This window comes from Pygocentrus nattereri, chromosome 12 (assembly GCF_015220715.1).
Source record: "Pygocentrus nattereri isolate fPygNat1 chromosome 12, fPygNat1.pri, whole genome shotgun sequence".
NCBI lineage: Eukaryota > Metazoa > Chordata > Actinopteri > Characiformes > Serrasalmidae > Pygocentrus > Pygocentrus nattereri.
The window spans coordinates 38,549,810-38,568,729 of NC_051222.1; the positions used below are offsets into that span (position 1 = coordinate 38,549,810).

General features: G+C 42.9%; 1 protein-coding gene across 1 annotated transcript; it reads left to right on the forward strand.

The window, feature by feature from the left end:
- The first annotated feature begins 8,316 nt into the window (after positions 1 to 8,316).
- LOC108417142 lies at positions 8,317 to 13,152 on the forward strand. The gene is made up of 8 exons (XM_037543267.1): positions 8,317 to 8,532; positions 8,732 to 9,022; positions 9,153 to 9,485; positions 9,965 to 10,081; positions 10,441 to 10,539; positions 10,724 to 10,750; positions 10,861 to 10,901; positions 11,082 to 13,152. The coding sequence occupies exons 1-8, from the start codon at positions 8,493 to 8,495 to the stop codon at positions 11,625 to 11,627; spliced, it is 1,494 nt and encodes a 497-aa protein (XP_037399164.1). The 5' UTR covers positions 8,317 to 8,492; the 3' UTR covers positions 11,628 to 13,152.
- The last annotated feature ends 5,768 nt before the right edge of the window (positions 13,153 to 18,920 follow it).

The following is an 18,920-nucleotide window of genomic DNA, read 5'->3' on the forward strand; positions in this document are numbered from 1 at the left end:
TCTCATCGGATTTAGTGTAGGTTTCAACATGCATTTTCAGCTTATAATAAAGATCTAAATATGGCGTGAAAGGCTTATTTAATCCCTTAGATGGTTCAGCCCCACTAGCAGGCCCAAGGATTTCTTAAACACTTCTATAATCCAAGAATAACTTAGCCAGCTTGCTCTGAAGCCCATGTAGTTACGGAATAATAAACCTAAGTATATAATAAGCCTGTCATTTTAAAGGGTTAAATTATTAGCTTAATCAACCCAGCAGATTCAGTCAATGAGATTCAGTCAATCAGAGGCTCTACCCGAGCACCAAATAGCTGATTAGTGCAATCAAACATTTCCTTGGGTTGGCCCTGAGTGATTATGTCATCTAAATACGCAATGGCATAAGCACAGAGGGAGTGAAGAAGCTTGTCAATGAACTCCAAACAACCCAAATGGAAGAGTGACAAATTGATGTAACCCAGTAACAGTGTGGAGAAGACTGTGTTTTCAGGGGATACTGGAGTCAAGGGGATCTGCCAGTACCCCATGGTTAAATCCAGTGTAGAATAAAATTGAGCTGTACCTAATCGATCAAGCAGTTCATCAATACGTGGCATTGGCTAGGCATCGAATTTAGACACCGCATTGACTGTTCGGTAGAAAAGTCACAGATCCAAACATTCGTTGTGCGACTCCTCGATTGCACCCAAGTTGATCAAATCGACCAAGACAAAGCAATAACCCCGTGCAGTCCTGTCTAATGGTCCAACGATGTCCATTCCAACTCTTCCCAAAAGGACCTCAATTAAATGGAGGGCGTTCATTATTAGTGCTTTTGGGATGGCTGGGGGTTTACAAACTGACATTTTCAGCATGCCGCACACCACCTGCATACATCTCTGCGAATGCTGGCCAGTAGAAATGGACCATGAGACGGTGGCCCCCCAGGGCTGAAAACCCCATAGGGTGTAATGAGGGTGGTCCCCCAGGTCTTATAGGATTTGTCTCACTGACAGGGGAACCATCTCTCTCCCCTCCCCGAATTACAGCAGCCCTAGATGAACCCAGGAGTTTCTACAGCCACACATGGACTATCGCCCTTGGTACTGCAGGACCCATCCTCTACCAACTGTCTCACTAGCCTCTGAAACTGAGGCCAATAAAATCAAAAGACGGGAAAGGTGAGGAACAGCACCTTAACTCTATGCATTTAACCCTGATTTCAAAGGTAACTGGCACAACCAGATAATCGTGTATGTTCCTGTGAACACACTGCACCTTCACCCAGTATCCCTTCTCCAATGCCATGTCTTCATTCGAACATTGGTGAATTGTGGTCTGACTACACCTGGAATCCAATCAGGCTTAATATGTAACCCTTAACACTCACAGGTATTCGATACATTCCAGCTCGATCAAGGGAGATGGGGGGTGATGTGGGAAGCTGGACTAGAGTCCTGAAATGAAATGTTTTCAAAACTTTTACTGTTTTCCTAAACAGGAAGTGTGTTATAGTGATGCTAGGAAGTTACTAACACCACTCATTTTGAACCATTTAAAAGCCAGTACTGGGTGAACTAACCAAGGTTATGTGAATATCCAAACAAACTGGAGGTCATGAACATTTAGATCACCCTAAAACTTTGTTTGTGAGTTTGAGGAACACTGACTCTTACCTGAGAAGTCTTCACCCTTCATCATGTTCCATCTTCACCCTCTGCCTGATCTCAGGTTTGTTATACTACTTTAGGTTGTAGAAGTTAAAGCTGAGACTGAGATGGTACATAATATCACTACAAGATTCAGAGAGCTCTGAGAAATCTGTGCATGCAAGTAATGAGGCTGAATACCTATACTAGCTAGCAGTCATTTTCAGGCCTCCAGGCAGCACTGCATTAAAAACAGCCAATTCTGTAGTGGAAATCAGGAACAGTTCTGAAAACTGCTGTCTGTGAACACAGTTTGCCTCTGCATCCACAACTGCAAGGTTAAACTTTACCATGCAAAGAAGAAACCATATATAAACAGGATCCAGAAATGCTGCCACCTTCTCTGGGTCTGAGCTGACTTAAGATGGATGGATGTGAAGTGGCACATTGTCCTGTGGGCTGACAAATCATACTTTCGGTTTGGAAATCATGGATGCTGTGTCAAGTGGGCTAAAGAGGACAGACTATTTGGCTTGTTATTAGCGCACAATTCAAACGCCAATTTCATAGGTGACTGACACGTCTGTCAAAGCACTTTTAATGCTGAACAATATATACAGATTTTGGAGCAACATATGGTGCCATCCAGATGACGTCTTTTTCAGGGAAGGCCTTGCTGATTTCAGAAAGACAACACTATCACATTCTCGAAGAATTCAGGTGCTAAACTGGCTTGTCTGCAGTCCAAAAATTGTGCAAAAAATTTAGACAATGGGCGGCATCCTTCCCCCAGGGATAAGGAAGAGCAGAGTGAATCCATGATTTTGCTCTGTGAACACCCCTTTAAATAAACCCAGCAGGAAGAAAGGTATCTTACATATTACCAACCTCTGGGGGACGCTGCTGTGCTGATGTCATCCACTAGCCACAGTAAGCAGCTCTACTTGTCCAATCACCAAGCCGAGCATTTCCTTCCCAAGGTTGGGCACAACGCTGGGTGCCACCTTGAAATTCGAGCTGAGAATGAACTCCTCCCATATTGTTGTGAACCAAAACTCAAACTCGTTTCAGACCCCCAGGAAGAATGAGAGCTGCCTGAACTCCCCACCCAGGGGTTGCCTAGGCTGCCAGCGACTGCTGCACTGGACACACAGCAACAACTGGCCTTTCTGGCCAGCTTTTGTTTCTCCATCAGATTAGACTTGTGGCATTGCTTGGCAGGGTGTCCCCTTTTCCTGAATCACCAGGATACCAGTCACCTTGTTGCTAGTTCTGTTGAGGTCGAGTCCTGACTTTAATCCCATTGAGATGCTGTGGCAAGATCTTAAACAGGCAGTTCATGCTTGAAAACCCTCCAATCTAACTGAATTAGAATAATTCTGCAAAGAAGAGTGAGACAGTATTTCTTCACACTGATGTGAAAGACTCATCGTAAGTTAGACTGCATCTGTGTCAGCTTGCAGAATATTAGATTCATCTGGAAGAAAGGTTCTGTCTTCCTTAATGTGCTAAGAGATGTGAGTAGAGACGGTGCCCAGGAAATGTGGCTTGGGACTTGTGCACCATCCACTACTCCATCATGGATTTTATCTTCTCCCTCCTGTCCTCACAACCATCATCGGGTCCTGGGAGATGGGCCGATGGCACAATGTCTTTTTTTATCTTTTGTTCTCTGCACCTACATTCAATTAGGAAACCCACAAATAGGCATGTTTACAGATTATAGGTGTGATACATCAGTTTGTCTTTGTTAAAGATCAGCAACGTCTTACTTCACAACATTATCACTCAAATCCAGTTTCTTTTGTACCACTACAACCAACTGCATATAAGTAGATTTTACAGGCCAGTATGAAATATGTGCATTACTGACATTGGCCACTAGATGGAAACAGTGCTGTTTTATAAAAATTGCTTTCATTCAGCCAACACACTGTTGTTAAAGGCTTCATTGCTTGAAGTGTTTTCTTTTGATATTAAGAGACACTGCAACTGTAATTAAAACTCTTAATAATTGGAGCCAAATGATTGAAGCCAAAGGAAACTCCCTTCTGGCTGCTGTTCAGGATAAAGAATATCAGGGACACTCTAAAAGTGGAAACTCTCATTAACCTGATATTTTTATGTTTAACTTGTTTGTTCATGAAATTAAATATTAAAAAGTTGTGTAGTAAAGCTCACCTAAATAGAAACTTGCTCATTCTACCCTTTCAGTGATTTACATAGTAAGTGCTGGGTCTCTGTTTAGTTAAGAGACCAGGTGTTTAGGGCCATTTTAAAACTAAATGCTGTTTAACCTACAAATTGGATTTATTTTATTCTTATTATTTCTTATTATACAAATTTTTAAGCGTGAGGTAGGGGTGTGGAATAAGGTGCAGAGATATTTAACATGCTGTGACCTGTGAGTCAAGCAGTCAGATTATAGTATTGGTGAGCACCACAGGTCCTGAGATAGAATATACACAGTACTTGAGTAAACAAAGTGTAAACATTGTATTAGCAGCAAAGTTCCAGATGGTGAAAAAGATCATCAAAAGAGGTGTGTGTGTGTGTGTGTGTGTGAGTGTGTTTTTGTGTGTGTGGGGGGGATATTTTCAGATCAGTCCTTGTGAGTTTAAAAACCTGATTGCTTGAGGAATAAAGCTGTTGCAGATTCTGGCAGTGGTGGCAGGACCTTCTGCCAGATGGCAGCAGTGAGTAAGGTCCGTGTGAGGGATGGATGGTGTCGTCCACAGTGCTAGTGGCTTTCCGGATACAGCGTGTGGTGTAGATGTCCGTGATGGAGGGGAGAGAGACCCCAATGATCTTCTTAGCTGTCCTCACTATACGCTGTTGGGTTTTGCGGTCTGAGGCGGTGCAATTCCCAAACCATGATGCAGCTGCTCAGGATGCTCTCCACAGTCCCCCTGTAGAACACGGTGAGGATGGGAGGGGGAGATGAGCCTTCTTCAGTCTCCGCAGGAAGTACAGGCGCTGTTGAGCTCTCTTGGCTATGGAGGTGGTGGTAAGGGACCAGGTGAGGTTCACAGCAGAGCCAGTGATGTCAGTCTCTGAGCACTCTGCCTGGTATGCTGTCGGATCCCGGTGCTTTTTGTGGGTTCACTCTGTGTAGACTTCTCTGCATATCAGCAGTGGACAGCCAAAGCACCTGTTCACTTGGAGAAGGTGTGGATTTCCTCACCGTCATGCCATTCTGTGCCTCAAACCGAGCATAGAAGTTGTTAAGCATGTCTGGAAAGGAGGCATCACTGTCACAAGCAGGTGAAGTTGACGTGTAGTTGGTGATGGCCTGGATGCCCTGCCACATGCGTCATGTGCCAGCTTTGTTTTGAAAATGACCATGAATTTGCTTTGAGTAGACATGCTTAGCCTCTTTGACGACCCGGGAGAGCTTGGCTCTTGACACCTTGAGGCTTGCTTTGTCCCTTGACTTGAAAGACTTGTCACGGGTTCTCAGCAGCATGCGCACCTCGTCAGACATCCATGTTTTCTGGTTGGGGTGAGTTGTGATGGGTTTGGAGACAGTACAATCATCAATGCACTTGCCGATGTAGCTAGTCACTGATTCTGTGTACTCTTCCAGGTTGATGGCGACACCGGTAGTTGCTGCTACTCTGAACATCTCCCAGTCAGTGTGCTCAAAACAGTCCTGAACAGCAGAGGTAGCTCCTGGTGGCCAGGTTCTCACTTGTTTCTGGTCTGGTTTGGCACTGGTCTGATGAGCGATTAGCAGGGTTTAAATCTCCAGCAACAATAAACAGCCCATCTGGGTTTGTGCTCTGGAGGTCGCTGACAGTTCATTCAGTGCAGCATTAGCATTAGCACTGAGGGCTATATACACCACTACTATGTACTGCGAACTCCACCAGCGGTGCACAGTGACTGACTTCAGATTAGCAAGGTCAAAATCTCCAATAACATTTAACAGTCTGTCTGGGTGAGCAGCAGTGAGCAGTGACTGGAGACTAGCGTCATGCTTTTACACCATTCAGTGTTGATGTAAACACACAGTCCCCACCTCGAGTCTCAAGTGATGGAATGGCTGGTCTAGAGTTAACCATTAGCCTAGCACCCTGGCTCACTCGCCTTTGTAACGGGGAGCAAGGAGGCAGACGCATGTGTTGAGTTAAGCGAGATTTATTAGGGGCAAATCCAGGGTCGTAGTCAAAACAGTCCAGGTTCATAAAGCCAACACGGACAGATCGGGGGACAGGCATGACAAAAACCAGAATCAACACAACAAACGGAGACAAGACATCAAACAAAGACCGGCAAACACAAGGGGCAAACACAGGGCTTAAGTATACAGGGAAAACGAGGGACAGGTGAAAACAATCAGGGGCGGAGTCACAAAACGTGGGGCAGGACTAGATACCAAAACAAACGCACATGGACTAAACCAAAACACGAACACATGGACACGACTGGGAGGGGCCAATCGTGACAGTACCCCCCCCAATGACACGCACACCAAGGCGTGCCAAACAGAACAAAAAGACAAGAAAGCAAAACCCAAAAACAAAAGACAGAACCAGACTAAACAAGGACACAAGGCACAGACACAGAAGTCAGAGCAGAGGCAGAAACGGGCACAGAGGCAGAAACAGAACGGGAAACAGACACAGACGGAGACACACCAGACACAGGAACAGACCAAACAAAACGAGGACGAAAAAACGGAGGGAGGACAAGGAGGCACAACACAGAACAATGCCGAACGAGAGATGACTGGAGACACAGGACGAGGGAAACAAGAACGCAAGACAGACCATGCAAAAGACGGGAACAGGAACCAGGACAGACACAGGAACAGAAACGGGTACAGAAACAGGAACAGAAACAAAAGGAGACACAGGAACGGGAACCACAACAGGAACGGGAACCGACACAGACACAACCACAGGGAACAGGACAAAACCAGGGACCGAACAGGGCAGAAACGAAGGAACAGAAACAGACACAGGAGGCACGGAAGGACCACAGGGAACAGAGACAGGAGAAACGGAAGGCCCAGGGGGGACAGACACAGGTGAGGGCAGGAACAAAGGGGCTCTAAAGTCCACGGGGCCAGGCGGGCCTGCTACGACGTCCAGGGGGGCAGGCGGGCCTGCTACGACGTCCACGGGGCAGGCGGGCCTGCTACGACGTCCACAGGGGCAGACGGGCCTGCTACAACGTTTAACGAGACTGGTGGCGGGTCCGGAGGCGCGGCGACTGGCGGGGGGTCCGGAGGCGCGGCGACTGGCGGGGGGGTCCGGAGGTGCAGCCACGGAATCAAAAGTGCTGCAAGGTGCAGCCACGGAATCAGGAGCTCCTGCTCACTCGAGCAATTGGCAGCTCGCAGTGGCGCTTGAAAGCGCGCCGAGTACCATAGAACGGGTTATCTGAATGCTCCATCCATCTGACCACGTCTTGCACTGCAGGTCGCTCCTCCCTGCAGTGGCGCTCAAGACGGGCAGACCCAAGGCACTTACCTGAGCTCTCGTCACCAAAACACAAGGCGGGAAGGTCCTTAGCCTTCTTACGAGACCGGCGAGACGTGTTCCCTCAGCGCCAGGGGATTTACTGTCTCTGACTTGGTGGCGTTGGGACATGTCGAACTCGGGCTGCTTTGAAACAGCAGGAGTTTCGTCCCAACGGAACAACCACATGCCGGAGTCTCGCTTACCTGCTGCCTGTGGTGGCCAGTCTTTCTGTAAGGGGGAGCGAGGAGGCGGACACATGTGCTGAGATAAGGGAGATTTATTAGGGGCAAATCCAGGGTCGTGGTCAAAACAGTCCAGGTTCATAAAGCCAACACGGACAGACCAGGGGACAGACATGACAAAAACCAGAATCAACACAACAAACGGAGACTGAGACATCAAACAAAGACCGGCCAACACAGGGCTTAAGTATTCAGGGAAAACGAGGGACAGGTGAAAACAATCAGGGGCGGAATTACAAAACAAGGGGCAGGACTACAGATACCAAAACAAACGCACATGGACTAAACCAAAACATGAACACATGGACAGGACTGGGAGGGACCAATCGTGACAGCCTTCTTGCGCATCGCTTTCAGCCAGCAGACTCATGAGACGCTGTGGATGGTAGCAGGCCAAGCTCACGCAGCTCTTCCCACAGTCCATCTGGAAGCAGAGATTGTGGCTGATGTCTTAGCTGTAGTCGGCTCTGGCGATGGTGGATGCTGCTGCTGGTTGTAACAGTCATGGTTTGAGTTTACAGTCGGGTTACACACAGACAGTAAAACAAAATAGCAAAACAAGCTCCGTATTGTTGTTCCCGAAGTGGCTGCTGCAGCTAGCCACCGCTCTGCTTAAACCGAGAAAAAATCGCTAATGGTACATTTTAATTTCATCCTCCTGTATTTGATCCTAATGTAACTTTTTATTTGGATTCTTCTGTGTGTTAAATGTCTTTATTTACATCATCATGACTGACTTCAGGTCAGTCTGAGGCATCAGCTTTTAGTATAAAAAGGTCAACACGGCAGCTGCAAGATGACAGGACAGAGATTTAATGACAATAATAGTAATAATGAATTGTTAGTCTAGTATTTTTGCTCTTAAAATGCTTCTATGGTAGTCTCTGTGTTAACAATAGCATGTTATCTAGAAATATCTCAGGAAAAAAGTGTTCTCATAACATCCTGTGTGTTAAATTTAGTCTGTGGTCAGTGACGCTGCTGGGAGGAGCTGCGAGTTTGAGCCACAGGAACCAACCAATCCTGAGAGGAGAAGAGACACACAGAGAGGACGACACCTTACAGAGAAGAGTAGACTTCAACTCTGAGGAGAACTAAAGAAAACACTGGCTGGAGTTTGTGTGGAGATCAGTGAAGCTGAGGTTCAGTTCAGGATGAAGATCCTCCTCATCTTCACCCTCTACCTGATCTCAGGTCAGTTATTCTACTTCAAGTTGCTGATTTGTGTGTTTAGATCACAACGTATTTTATAAAAGAACATGTGATTCACGTTTTTTGTCTTTGATTGAAGCTTTTAGTTGCAGTTATTTTGATGCACAACTGCAGAATTTAAAGAACTTGGTTGAATTTAGTTTTACAAGACATGAGTGAAAACGTGCCATTTGATTGGCAGGTCAAGTGGGCTGCTCTGATGTGATTGGCTACCCAGGAGGTATTGTTGAGATCTACTGCAATCACCATAAGCATGAAGTGTTTAATGAATATTTTTGTAAAGTGACACCAAGAGAGTGTTTATACATAGACGTCCAGAACCCAGGGAGTCAAAGAGGCAGGTTATCTTTACTTCACTATGCTGAAGGTTTTCTTGTGAGCTACAGAAACCTGAGTTTACAGGATGCTGGATTATATCAGTGTGGAGAGGCTGGAGGGTGGAGTCATACTGTGAACCTGAAAGTGAATTCAGGTGAGAACGTCTAATACATCCTAAAATATTAAGTCATAAAGTTATTTCTGAAAGTATTTTATGTGCCATGATGACCTGGAGATTCTCCATCTGACACCATTGGAGTTCATTTATTTTGTATGATGAACAGATCCGTGTTGTTTGGGGTCAAATACTGTATCTGGTTATCTGGGAGAGACAGTCGCCATCAGCTGTTCATATCCAGAGGAGTTTAAACGAAACTACAAGTTCTTGCTCAAACAGGATGTTGAAGGTTTTACTGAAGTGATCAGAACCCCAGAGTCTCCAGAGACTCAGAAAGGCAGATTCTTCATCTCTGAAGACAGAAGATCTAAAGTTCTCAGTGTGAGGATCAGTGATGTGAGAGAAGCTGATGGAGGAGTTTATTTCTGTGGAGTGTGGATTCGAGGAAAGTCAGTCAGTTATTACTCCCTCTACACAGATATTCAGCTCCAGGTTTCTGGTAAGACACATTAACTTTTATAACTTGCGCTAATAATCTACTGGTGTTGAGTGAAGATGATCGACTTTCTAAGAACCGTTTCTAAATTAGTTTGTAACCATTAAAATGTTTGAAAATTATTTTAAATGATTAAAATGGCACAGGCTCCTTTATCTTCTTTCAAGTTTGGAAGAAGTTTTTTGGATGACAGGTGAGTGTGTTTTTGTTATTATCAGAAAAGAAAAAGAAAACTGTGTGAATTTAAAGTGACCAGTATTTCATCACTACACTGAGTGTGACAGTCTTCATGCAACAGAGAACAGAGGACGTTACAGAGGCTGAGTTTAGATGTGGTTTGTGTTTTTGCTTGTGGTCTGTTGTTTGTCTGCAGTTAGGAAGAGACTTATTTGCTGATGGTTGAAGTCACTATGGCCAAACTTTGTCTCACAACAATTTCACTTTTGTCATATTCTTTTTTTTTTTTGCATTTTTTTCTGTAGATATTAAACGTGCGAAAGGACCTTCAAGTCCATCTACACCTGATAAACCAACGACAACATCTTTCAGGACCACAGCAACAGAAAATACTCCAGTCACATCTGATGAAGAACATTTCAGTAAGATCTCAGTAATTATTAAAAACATCCTCTTCTGTTCTGTGTCCAGCTGTCTCATTTTGCTTCATGCATATATAAATATAAAAAATTCCTGAAGGTTAAAATCAGAAATGCTGCTGTTGTTTGTCAATATCATGCTGCTATAGCAAACTTGCACTCTGGACTTCATATTGCTGCTAACTTCCTACTCTCCCTCTCTTGTGTACTTTCTATTTATTTATCTATTTTAATAACAGCTCTTGGGTGTAAACTGGACCATGAGATCTTAATTTCGTTCCACCTCATGTACCATGCGATGCGAATGACAATAAAATCTCCTTGAATCCTTGAATCCTTGAATCCTTGTTTCTCATCTCCAGGTTCCTCTGTGATCATCATCCCTGTTTGTGTCTTTTTGGCTCTGCTGCTGATTGGAGGATCAGCACTGATCTACAAACTGAGATGCAAGAAAACACGAGGTACTGTACACTCAGATATATGCACAGAAACTATAAGCATATCTGAAAAAGAAGGAAATTTCAAATATATGTGTCAAATATTTGAAAACATATGAAAACAGCCAAATATTCTTGGCTAGTGTATTTTAGTGGTTAGAATGCATCTTTGGATGAATGTATTTCACAGGTCTTGTCTTTTCTGTAGAGGAAAGCGGAAAAACTGTAAAAAAGGGTAAGAGAGGCTTTCCAGGTTCATAGACCTAGTTAAAGCCACTGACTCCCTCTAGTGGAGATGGAATGAATAGAACATTTGTACAGCTGATGTTTTCTCTCTTTCTGCAGACTCTGGATTTTTCAGCAGACAATCAAGAACTAATGAAAACGTAAGTCAATGGATGAAGGTCAAAAATCTCTGAATAATTATAAAAGAACATTTTCACAATTAACAGAAAACGGAAATGAACAGTTGTGCCTGTTACATAAATGTGAGTTAAGTGAGTCGTAGATTATGCAGTGTTTGTCTTTAGGATCGTCTAATTTCACCTATTTTACTCTAATTTCAGGCTGATGATGATTATGAAAATGATCCACCTAGAAATCGAAACATCGTGATGAGTCCAGTCTACCAGAGCCTACACCACTACACCAACCAATCAGATTCAGTTTACCAGAGTCTAAACCCCAACACCAACCAATCAGATTCAGTCTACCAGAGCCTAAACCCCAACACCATCCAATCAGATTCAGTCTATCAGAGTCTAAACCCCAACATCAACCAATTAGATTCAGTCTACCAGAGTTTAAACCCCAACACTAACCAATCAGATTCAGTCTACCAGACTCTAAACCCCCAACATCAACCAATCCGATTCAGCATACCAGAGTCTAAACCCAACACCAGCCAATCAGATTCAGTCTACCAAAGTCTAAACCACCACCAATCAGATTCAGTCTACCAGAGTCTAAACCCCAACACCAGCCAGTCAGATTCAGTCTACCAGAGTCTAAACCCTAACACCAACCAATCAGATTCAGTCTACCAGAGCCCGGATCCCAGAAGCAGAGATCCAGATTCAGATTACTACAGTCTAAAGCTCAACACCACTTAGTCAGATCAGGTCTACCAAAGCTCCAACACCAACCCAGGGGCAGTCTTTGTACAAGGCTAAAGTAGGCAGCCGCCTAGGGCCCCCATCAGCCAAAGGCTGAAAAACAAACTAGATTCTCTTTGTATTGTTGCTAAATAACCTATTCTGACGCATAAATACATATGTTTTAAAAACAGCTTTTATTTGCAATGTAAGCTTTGTTTTCTTAGTAATTTCAATGCAGCCCCACCCCTCAGTCACAGGTGTAAAATAACAATATTGTCAGTTCATAAAAGGAACAGATAAAAGGCAAATGTACATAATTATGGAGCAAGTAAAGAGCAATGTAGTTGGTGTTTTCGTTGTGTGATGCTGGGTACTTTTCCTCACTAACTCACTAGACATTTATCCTAGATATGGCTCTGCTGTACAGGCTCTATAGACGATGCAAAAAAAAGATTACTCAACAGGACACTGTAATCAGTCATCATTTAAAAGACAAATGTGGCGACAGTGGATCACTTAGATCAAGTACTTTAGATAATATATCTACTGTATATATATCTGCTACTTTAGAACATTCCCAGAACATATATATATATATATATATATATAAACTGATGCGCCAAACTTTTAGAGGAGTGACTTAAATTTTCCCATAGTATTCCAATCTAAGGAAGGACCAGTACAGGAAAGCTCTCGTTCCCACAGTTGGTCGACTGCTAACTGCTTTATATGATGGTCTACCAAAGTTTTGGAAATAAACTATACTCTGCCCCGTAGATTGTCCAGTTGTCTTATCCCATCTAGCAAGGGGTGAGTGTTGAGAGTGTTGGCCCAGAGAACTCCACAGGCTCGAAGTGAAGGACAAAGTTGTAAATAAACAAAGTATAAAGAAGCTGGAGGATTAAAATGCATCTGAACCTCCTGAAATGACAGCAAACCACTATCACCACACATGTTCTGTACTTTATTCATATCTTGAGAAAACCAAAGAGAATTACAAAATGGTTTACCCCTAATCATAATCTTGAAATTTTTCCATAAAGGAGTCTGTAAACCGATTTGGAGTGAAACGCCCATGAACCTCCCCTCTTTTCTCCAGATGCTCAGGGAGTTGGACATTACAATTTGTCCTACCATTTCCAGTAAACAATAAGTAATCTATGAGGTTTTGCTAAAGATTCTTCAACACATCTCAAAGGAACACTGGTGTGTTGGTCCATCCATACATCAAGAACTCTCATTTGAAATGCCCGGTGATAATAGTTAGTTTGGAAGGGAAAGACCACCGTTTAGTTTAGATCGCTGTAAAGTAGCTAAACTTATTCTAGGGCATTTACTGCTCCATAGGAATTTGGATTGAGTCAAAATCTTTGTAATAATTTTGTATTGGAGGCAAAAGTAACAAAAAATGTTTTGTTGCTTCCCAAGGAATCTGAGGTTTATCACATTGTGCACTGATAATCTCAAGACATTCTACCATCCTTGCATGTATTTGCTATAGAAAGGTACCGTTCAGTAATAAAGAGATGTTGAAGCGTCATCTTGTGGTTTTGTGTGTATAAACTCAGGGAAAAAAAAGTGAACACACAACAGGAGCCTGATCTGAAAGCAAGATGGATAGAATATCTGCTTGGGCTGAATTAACAGGGGACAGACTTATAAAACTAATACTAGAGAAAGATGTCTATTAGAAAAAATATACAATATATAAATATATAATAATAAAATTCCTGTTATTATGTGTATTTTACAGGCACAGTATATCTAGAAAATGTAGGTCAGAAATAATGTCTCTGAGAGCTTTACTTGCTATTAGTTCATTATAGTTAATGGACGTCTTGTCAAGTTCATTTATGGTCCAATTAAAGTCACCTAATTCTGATATTCCCAAAATTGTATTACATTTCCTGAATAATCATTGGGTGCATACACTGATGCTACTGCTATTCTGACCTGACAAACAGTAACAACTAGTACTACAAATCTCCCGACCTCATCACTGAAACTATAATGAAGGTTAGTGGAAGTGTCCTGTTTACTAGTATCAACACTCCCTTTGATTTCCTGATTGTTCCTTTGAGTCCTTTCCTGTAGTTCCATCAACTTGACTCCCATCTTGGCCAGGTTGTTAACTGTGTTACTAATCTCGCTTGTTTGAGTGAACTGCCACTTGTAGAGAATCAACGGTGGACTGCGTCTTTTAAACCCAACTGCCTTGAAGTTCAAGATCTGCTGCTAGCCTCTTTTAATGTTCCATGCGCAGAAGATATCTCGCTCTCCAGAGATGCCAACCGAGGTACAAGAGTGGCAGCAATAGCTTCTTTCACAGCCCTGGCTACCAAAGTGTCAAGAATTTGTTAAAGAGCATTTCCTGGTATGTTGCAGTGTGTCCCCATTTCGCTTTGATTACAAGCTCAAGCTAGCATTGACTCCGCAAGCTTGTTTAAAAAGTCTCTAATGTGCAGATCAGATCCACCTGAGAATCATTCGAGCATCCATGGAAAAACAGAGTAAAAAAAAATCTGAACTTATAGTATAAAAGCCTTATCAAAACACAAATCTGCTTAATTTGAATAATGACCCAGAAATAGGGTAGAATTTCAAATGTTTTTTTTTTCATTTTAACTTTTATAACATTTGTGTTTGAATTTTTTCAAGATTCTAAAACTTGTTCATTTCCAGATTTAAATTAAAATGAAATAAAATTTTAGAATCAAAAATGTGGTCTTAGACTTCTGATCTCCTTTGTATACTTCCTATCCTATAGAGCACATCCCGAAAGAATTCACAGCGCTTCACTTTTTCCACATTTTGTTATGTTACAGCTTTATTCCAAAATCGACCAAGTTATTTTTTTTTCCTCCAACTTCTACACACAATACCCCATAATGACAAAGTGAATTGAATAAAAACATAAAATAAAAAAATAATTAAAAATCACATGCATATAAGTTTTCACAGCCTTTGCTCAATATTTTGTTGAAGCACCTTTGGCAGCAATTACAGCCTCAAGTCTTTTTGAGTATGATGCTACAAGCTTGGCACCTATTTCTGGGCAGGTTCTCTCATTCTTCTTCGCAGAACCTTTCAAGCTCCATCAGATTGGATGGAGAGCATTGGTGCACAGCCATTTTCAGTTCTCTCCAGAGATGTTCAATCGAGTTCAAGTCTGGGCTCTGGCTGGGCCACTCAAGAACATTCACCGAGCTTGGCATTCAGGCCAAAGGGTCTTTGTTTAATCAGACCAGAGAATGTTGTTTCTCATGGTCTGAGAGTACTTCAGGTGCCTTTTGGTAAACTCCAAGCAGACCGTCTTGTGCCTTTTACTGAGGAGTGGCTTCCATCTGTCCACTCTACAATACAGGCCTGATTGTTGGATTGCTGCAGAAATGGTTGCCCTTCTGGAAGGTTCTCCTCTCTCCACAGAACAATGCTGAAGCTCTGTCAGAGTGACCCTTAGGTTCTGGGTCACCTCCCTGACTAAGGCCCTTCTATTCACTCAGACTGGCCAGGCGGTCAGCTCTAGGAAGAGGTGGTCCTGGTGGTTCCAAACTTCATCCATTTGTGGATGATGGAGGCCACTGTGCTCATTGGGACCTTCAATGCTGCAGAAATATTTCTGTACCCTTCCCCAGATCTGTGCCTCGATACAATCCTGTCTTGGAGGTCTACAGACAATTCCTTGGACTTCATGGCTTGGTTTGTGCTCTGACATGTACTGTCCACTATGGGACCATGTATAGACAGGTGTGTGCCTTTCCACATCATGTCCAATCAACTGGATTTACCACCATGGACCCTCACAGAGCAGGTACTATTTGGGTGGTGGGTCATTCTCAGCACTGCAGTAACACTGACGTGGTGGTGGTGTGTTAGTCTGTGTTGTGCTGGTCTGAGTGGATCAGACACAGCAGTGCTGCTGGAGTTTTTAAACACGTCAGTGTCACTGTGGACAGCGTCCTGTGACCACTGATGAAGGACTAGAGGATGACCAACACAAACTGTGCAGCAGCAGATGAGCTGTCGTTTCTGACTTTACATCTACAAGGTGGACCGACAAGGTAGGAGTGTCTAATAGAGTGGACAGTGAGTGGACACAGTGTCTAAAAACTCCAGCAGCACTGCTGTCACCAGCACTCAGACCAGCACAGCACACATCAACACACCACCACCACATCAGTATCACGTCAGTGCTGAGAATGATCCACCTCCCAAATAGTACCTGCTCTGTGAGGGTCCTTGGGGGTCCTGACCACTGAAGAACAAGGTAAAATTCAACTACGTATATATATATATATATGCGTCTATGACAGTCTCTTTACTGTGGTTACTATGTTATGTAGAAATATCTCAGCACAAAGATGATCTCAATATCCTGTGTGTTAAATTTAGTCTGTGGCCAGTGACGCTGATGGGAGGAGCTTTGAGTTTGAGCCACAGGAACCAAGCAAACCTGAGGGACAGAGAGAGACAGAGAGGACGACACCTTACAGAGAAGAGTAGACTTCAACTCTGAGGAGAACTAAAGAAAACACTGGCTGGAGTTTGTGTGGAGATCAGTGAAGTTCAGTTCAGGATGAAGATCCTCCTCATCTTCACCCTCTACCTGATCTCAGGTCAGTTATTCTACTGCAAGTTGCTGATTTGTTTGTTTAGATCACAACGTATTTTATAAAAGAACATGTGATTCAGGTTTTATGTCTTTGATTGAAGCTTTTAGTTGCAGTTATTTTGATGCACAACTGCAGAATTTAAAGAACTTGGTTGAATTTAGTTTTACAAGACATGAGTGAAAATGTGCCATTTGATTGGCAGGTCAAGTGGGCTGCTCTGATGTGATTGGCTACCCAGGAGGTATTGTCCAGATCTACTGCAGTCACGAAAAGAAAGAAGTGTTTAATGAATATTTTTGTAGAGTGACACCAAGAGAGTGTTTATACATAGACGTCCAAAACCCAGGGAGTCAAAGAGGCAGGTTATCTTTACTTCGCTATGCTGAAGGTTTTCTTGTGAGGTACACAAACCTGAGTTTACAGGATGCTGGATTATATCAGTGTGGAGAGGCTGGAGGGTGGATTCATGATGTGAACCTGAAAGTGAACTCAGGTGAGAACGTCTAATACATCCTAAAATATTAAGTCATAAAGTTATTTCTGAAAGTATTTTGTGTGCCATGATGACCTGGAGATTCTCCATCTGACATCATTGGAGTTCATTTATTTTGTATGATGAACAGATCCGTGTTGTTTGGGGCCAGAGGCTGTGGCTGGTTATCTGGGAGAGACGGTCACCATCAGCTGTTCATATCCAGAGCAGTTTAAAAGAAACTACAAGTTCTTATTTAAACAGGATGTTGAAGGTTTTACTGAAGTGATCAGATCCACAGAGTCTCCAGACACTCAGAAAGGCAGATTCTCCATCTCTGAAGACAGAAGATCTAAAGTTCTCAGCGTGAGAATCAGTGATGTGAGAGAAGATGATGGAGGAGTTTATTTCTGTGGAGTTGGGATTGGAACTAAACCAGTCGGTTACAACTCCTTCTTTACAGAGATTCAGCTCCAGGTTTCTGGTGAGACGCATTAACTTCATGTCAATGTTTATTGGTGTTCAGTGAAGATAATAAATCAGTAAACAAAAGATTCTAATTTGGTTTGTAAACCACCTCACAGTTTCTGTAAAAATGTTTTCAATAATTTATAACTAATAATAAATAATTTAAGTTTTATGTGATACTGTTTTGATCCCACAACCGGGGAAATTGCATCTCCGCATTTAACCCATCCATGCAAGTGAAACACCACACACACACTAGGGGGCAGTGAGCACACTTGCCCGGAGCGGTGGGCAGCCCTACCCACGGCGCCCGGGGAGCAATTGGGGGTTAGGTGTCTTGCTCAAGGACACCTCAGTCATGGACTGTCGGCGCTGGGGATTGAACCGGCAACCTTCCAGTCACAGGGCTAGATCCCTCACCTCCAGCCCACGACTGCCCCCTTTATTAATAAAATAATTTACACTTTTTTGTTTGTTATTGTCATGCTGGGGACATATTTGACTGATGATGAGGACAGAAATTTAATGCACTTGCAACTGATATTGGAAAAAAAACTTGTGTAAACCTAAAGGGACCAGTATTTGCACTCTACACCATGTGTGAGAATCAGCTTCAGACCACAGAGCACAAAGGAAGTTAGACTCTCAGTTTAGATGTGGTTTGTCTGTTTGGTCATTTGTTCCAACCGTGTCTGTCCAGATATGAAGAAATGTATTTACACTAGTTAAAGTCAGAAAGGCCAGTCAGTGTCTATACTGTGTCTTTATAAGGCTTCCACTTTTATCATATTGGTTTTGCTCTGTGTTTATACGTCTTCATGTCATCAGGTCCAACTACGACTATGAAACCATCAACAGCCTCAACAACGTCTTCCAGAAGAACATCAACGACAGTGTCTTACAGGAGCCCAACAACAGCACCAACATCAACGTCTAACAGATGCACATCAACAGGAAAATCAGGAGTCGCTGATGAAGAACATTTCAGTAAGAACTCTGTCATTATTTTAAAACATCATCATTCTGTATTCAGCCATCTCACATTGGTCCATCCATATATGAATAAGCATAGACAAAACATCCTCTTCTGTTCTATAATCAGCTGTCTCATTTTGCTTCATGCATATGTAAATATAAATAATAACTGATGGTTAAAATCAGAAAAGTTGCTGTTGTCTCTTATCTCCAGGTTCCTCTGTGATCATCACCCCTGTGTGTGTCTGTGTGGCTCTGCTGCTGATTGGAGGATCAGCACTGATCTATAAACTGAGATGCAAGAAAACAGGTACTGTACACAGATAGAGTGGATCCAGAAAGTATTCAATGTGCTTCACAGTGCTTCACAGCCTCATTCCAAACTGGATCAAATTAATTTTTCCCCTCTAAATCCTACACACAATACCACCTGTTTCCACTGATCATCCTTCAGTTGATAGATCGATAGATGGATGGATGGATGGATGGATGGATGGATGGATGGATGTTAAGTTTGTGTGTCAAATATTTGAAAACATATGAAAACAGCCAAATATTCTTGGCTTAGTGTATTTTAGTGGTTAGAATGCATCTTTGGATGAATGTATTTCACAGGTCTTGTCTTTTCTGTAGAGGAAAGCAGAAAATCTGTAAAAAAGGGTAGGAGAGGCTTTCCAGGTTCATAGACCTAGTTAAAGCCACTGACTCCCTCTAGTGGAGATGGAATGAATAGAACATTTGTACAGCTGATGTTTTCTCTCTTTCTGCAGACTCTGGATT

What these genes read in the sequence shown, in the direction of transcription:
- LOC108417142 (XM_037543267.1), top strand. Translation starts at nt 8,493, where the DNA reads ATGAAGATCCTCCTCATCTTCACCCTCTACCTGATCTCAG. An exon ending in GAGATGCAAGAAAACACGAG is followed by an intron (nt 10,540 to 10,723) that starts GTACTGTACACT and finishes TCTTTTCTGTAG; the next exon opens with AGGAAAGCGGAAAAACTGTA. An exon ending in CGGAAAAACTGTAAAAAAGG is followed by an intron (nt 10,751 to 10,860) that starts GTAAGAGAGGCT and finishes CTCTTTCTGCAG; the next exon opens with ACTCTGGATTTTTCAGCAGA.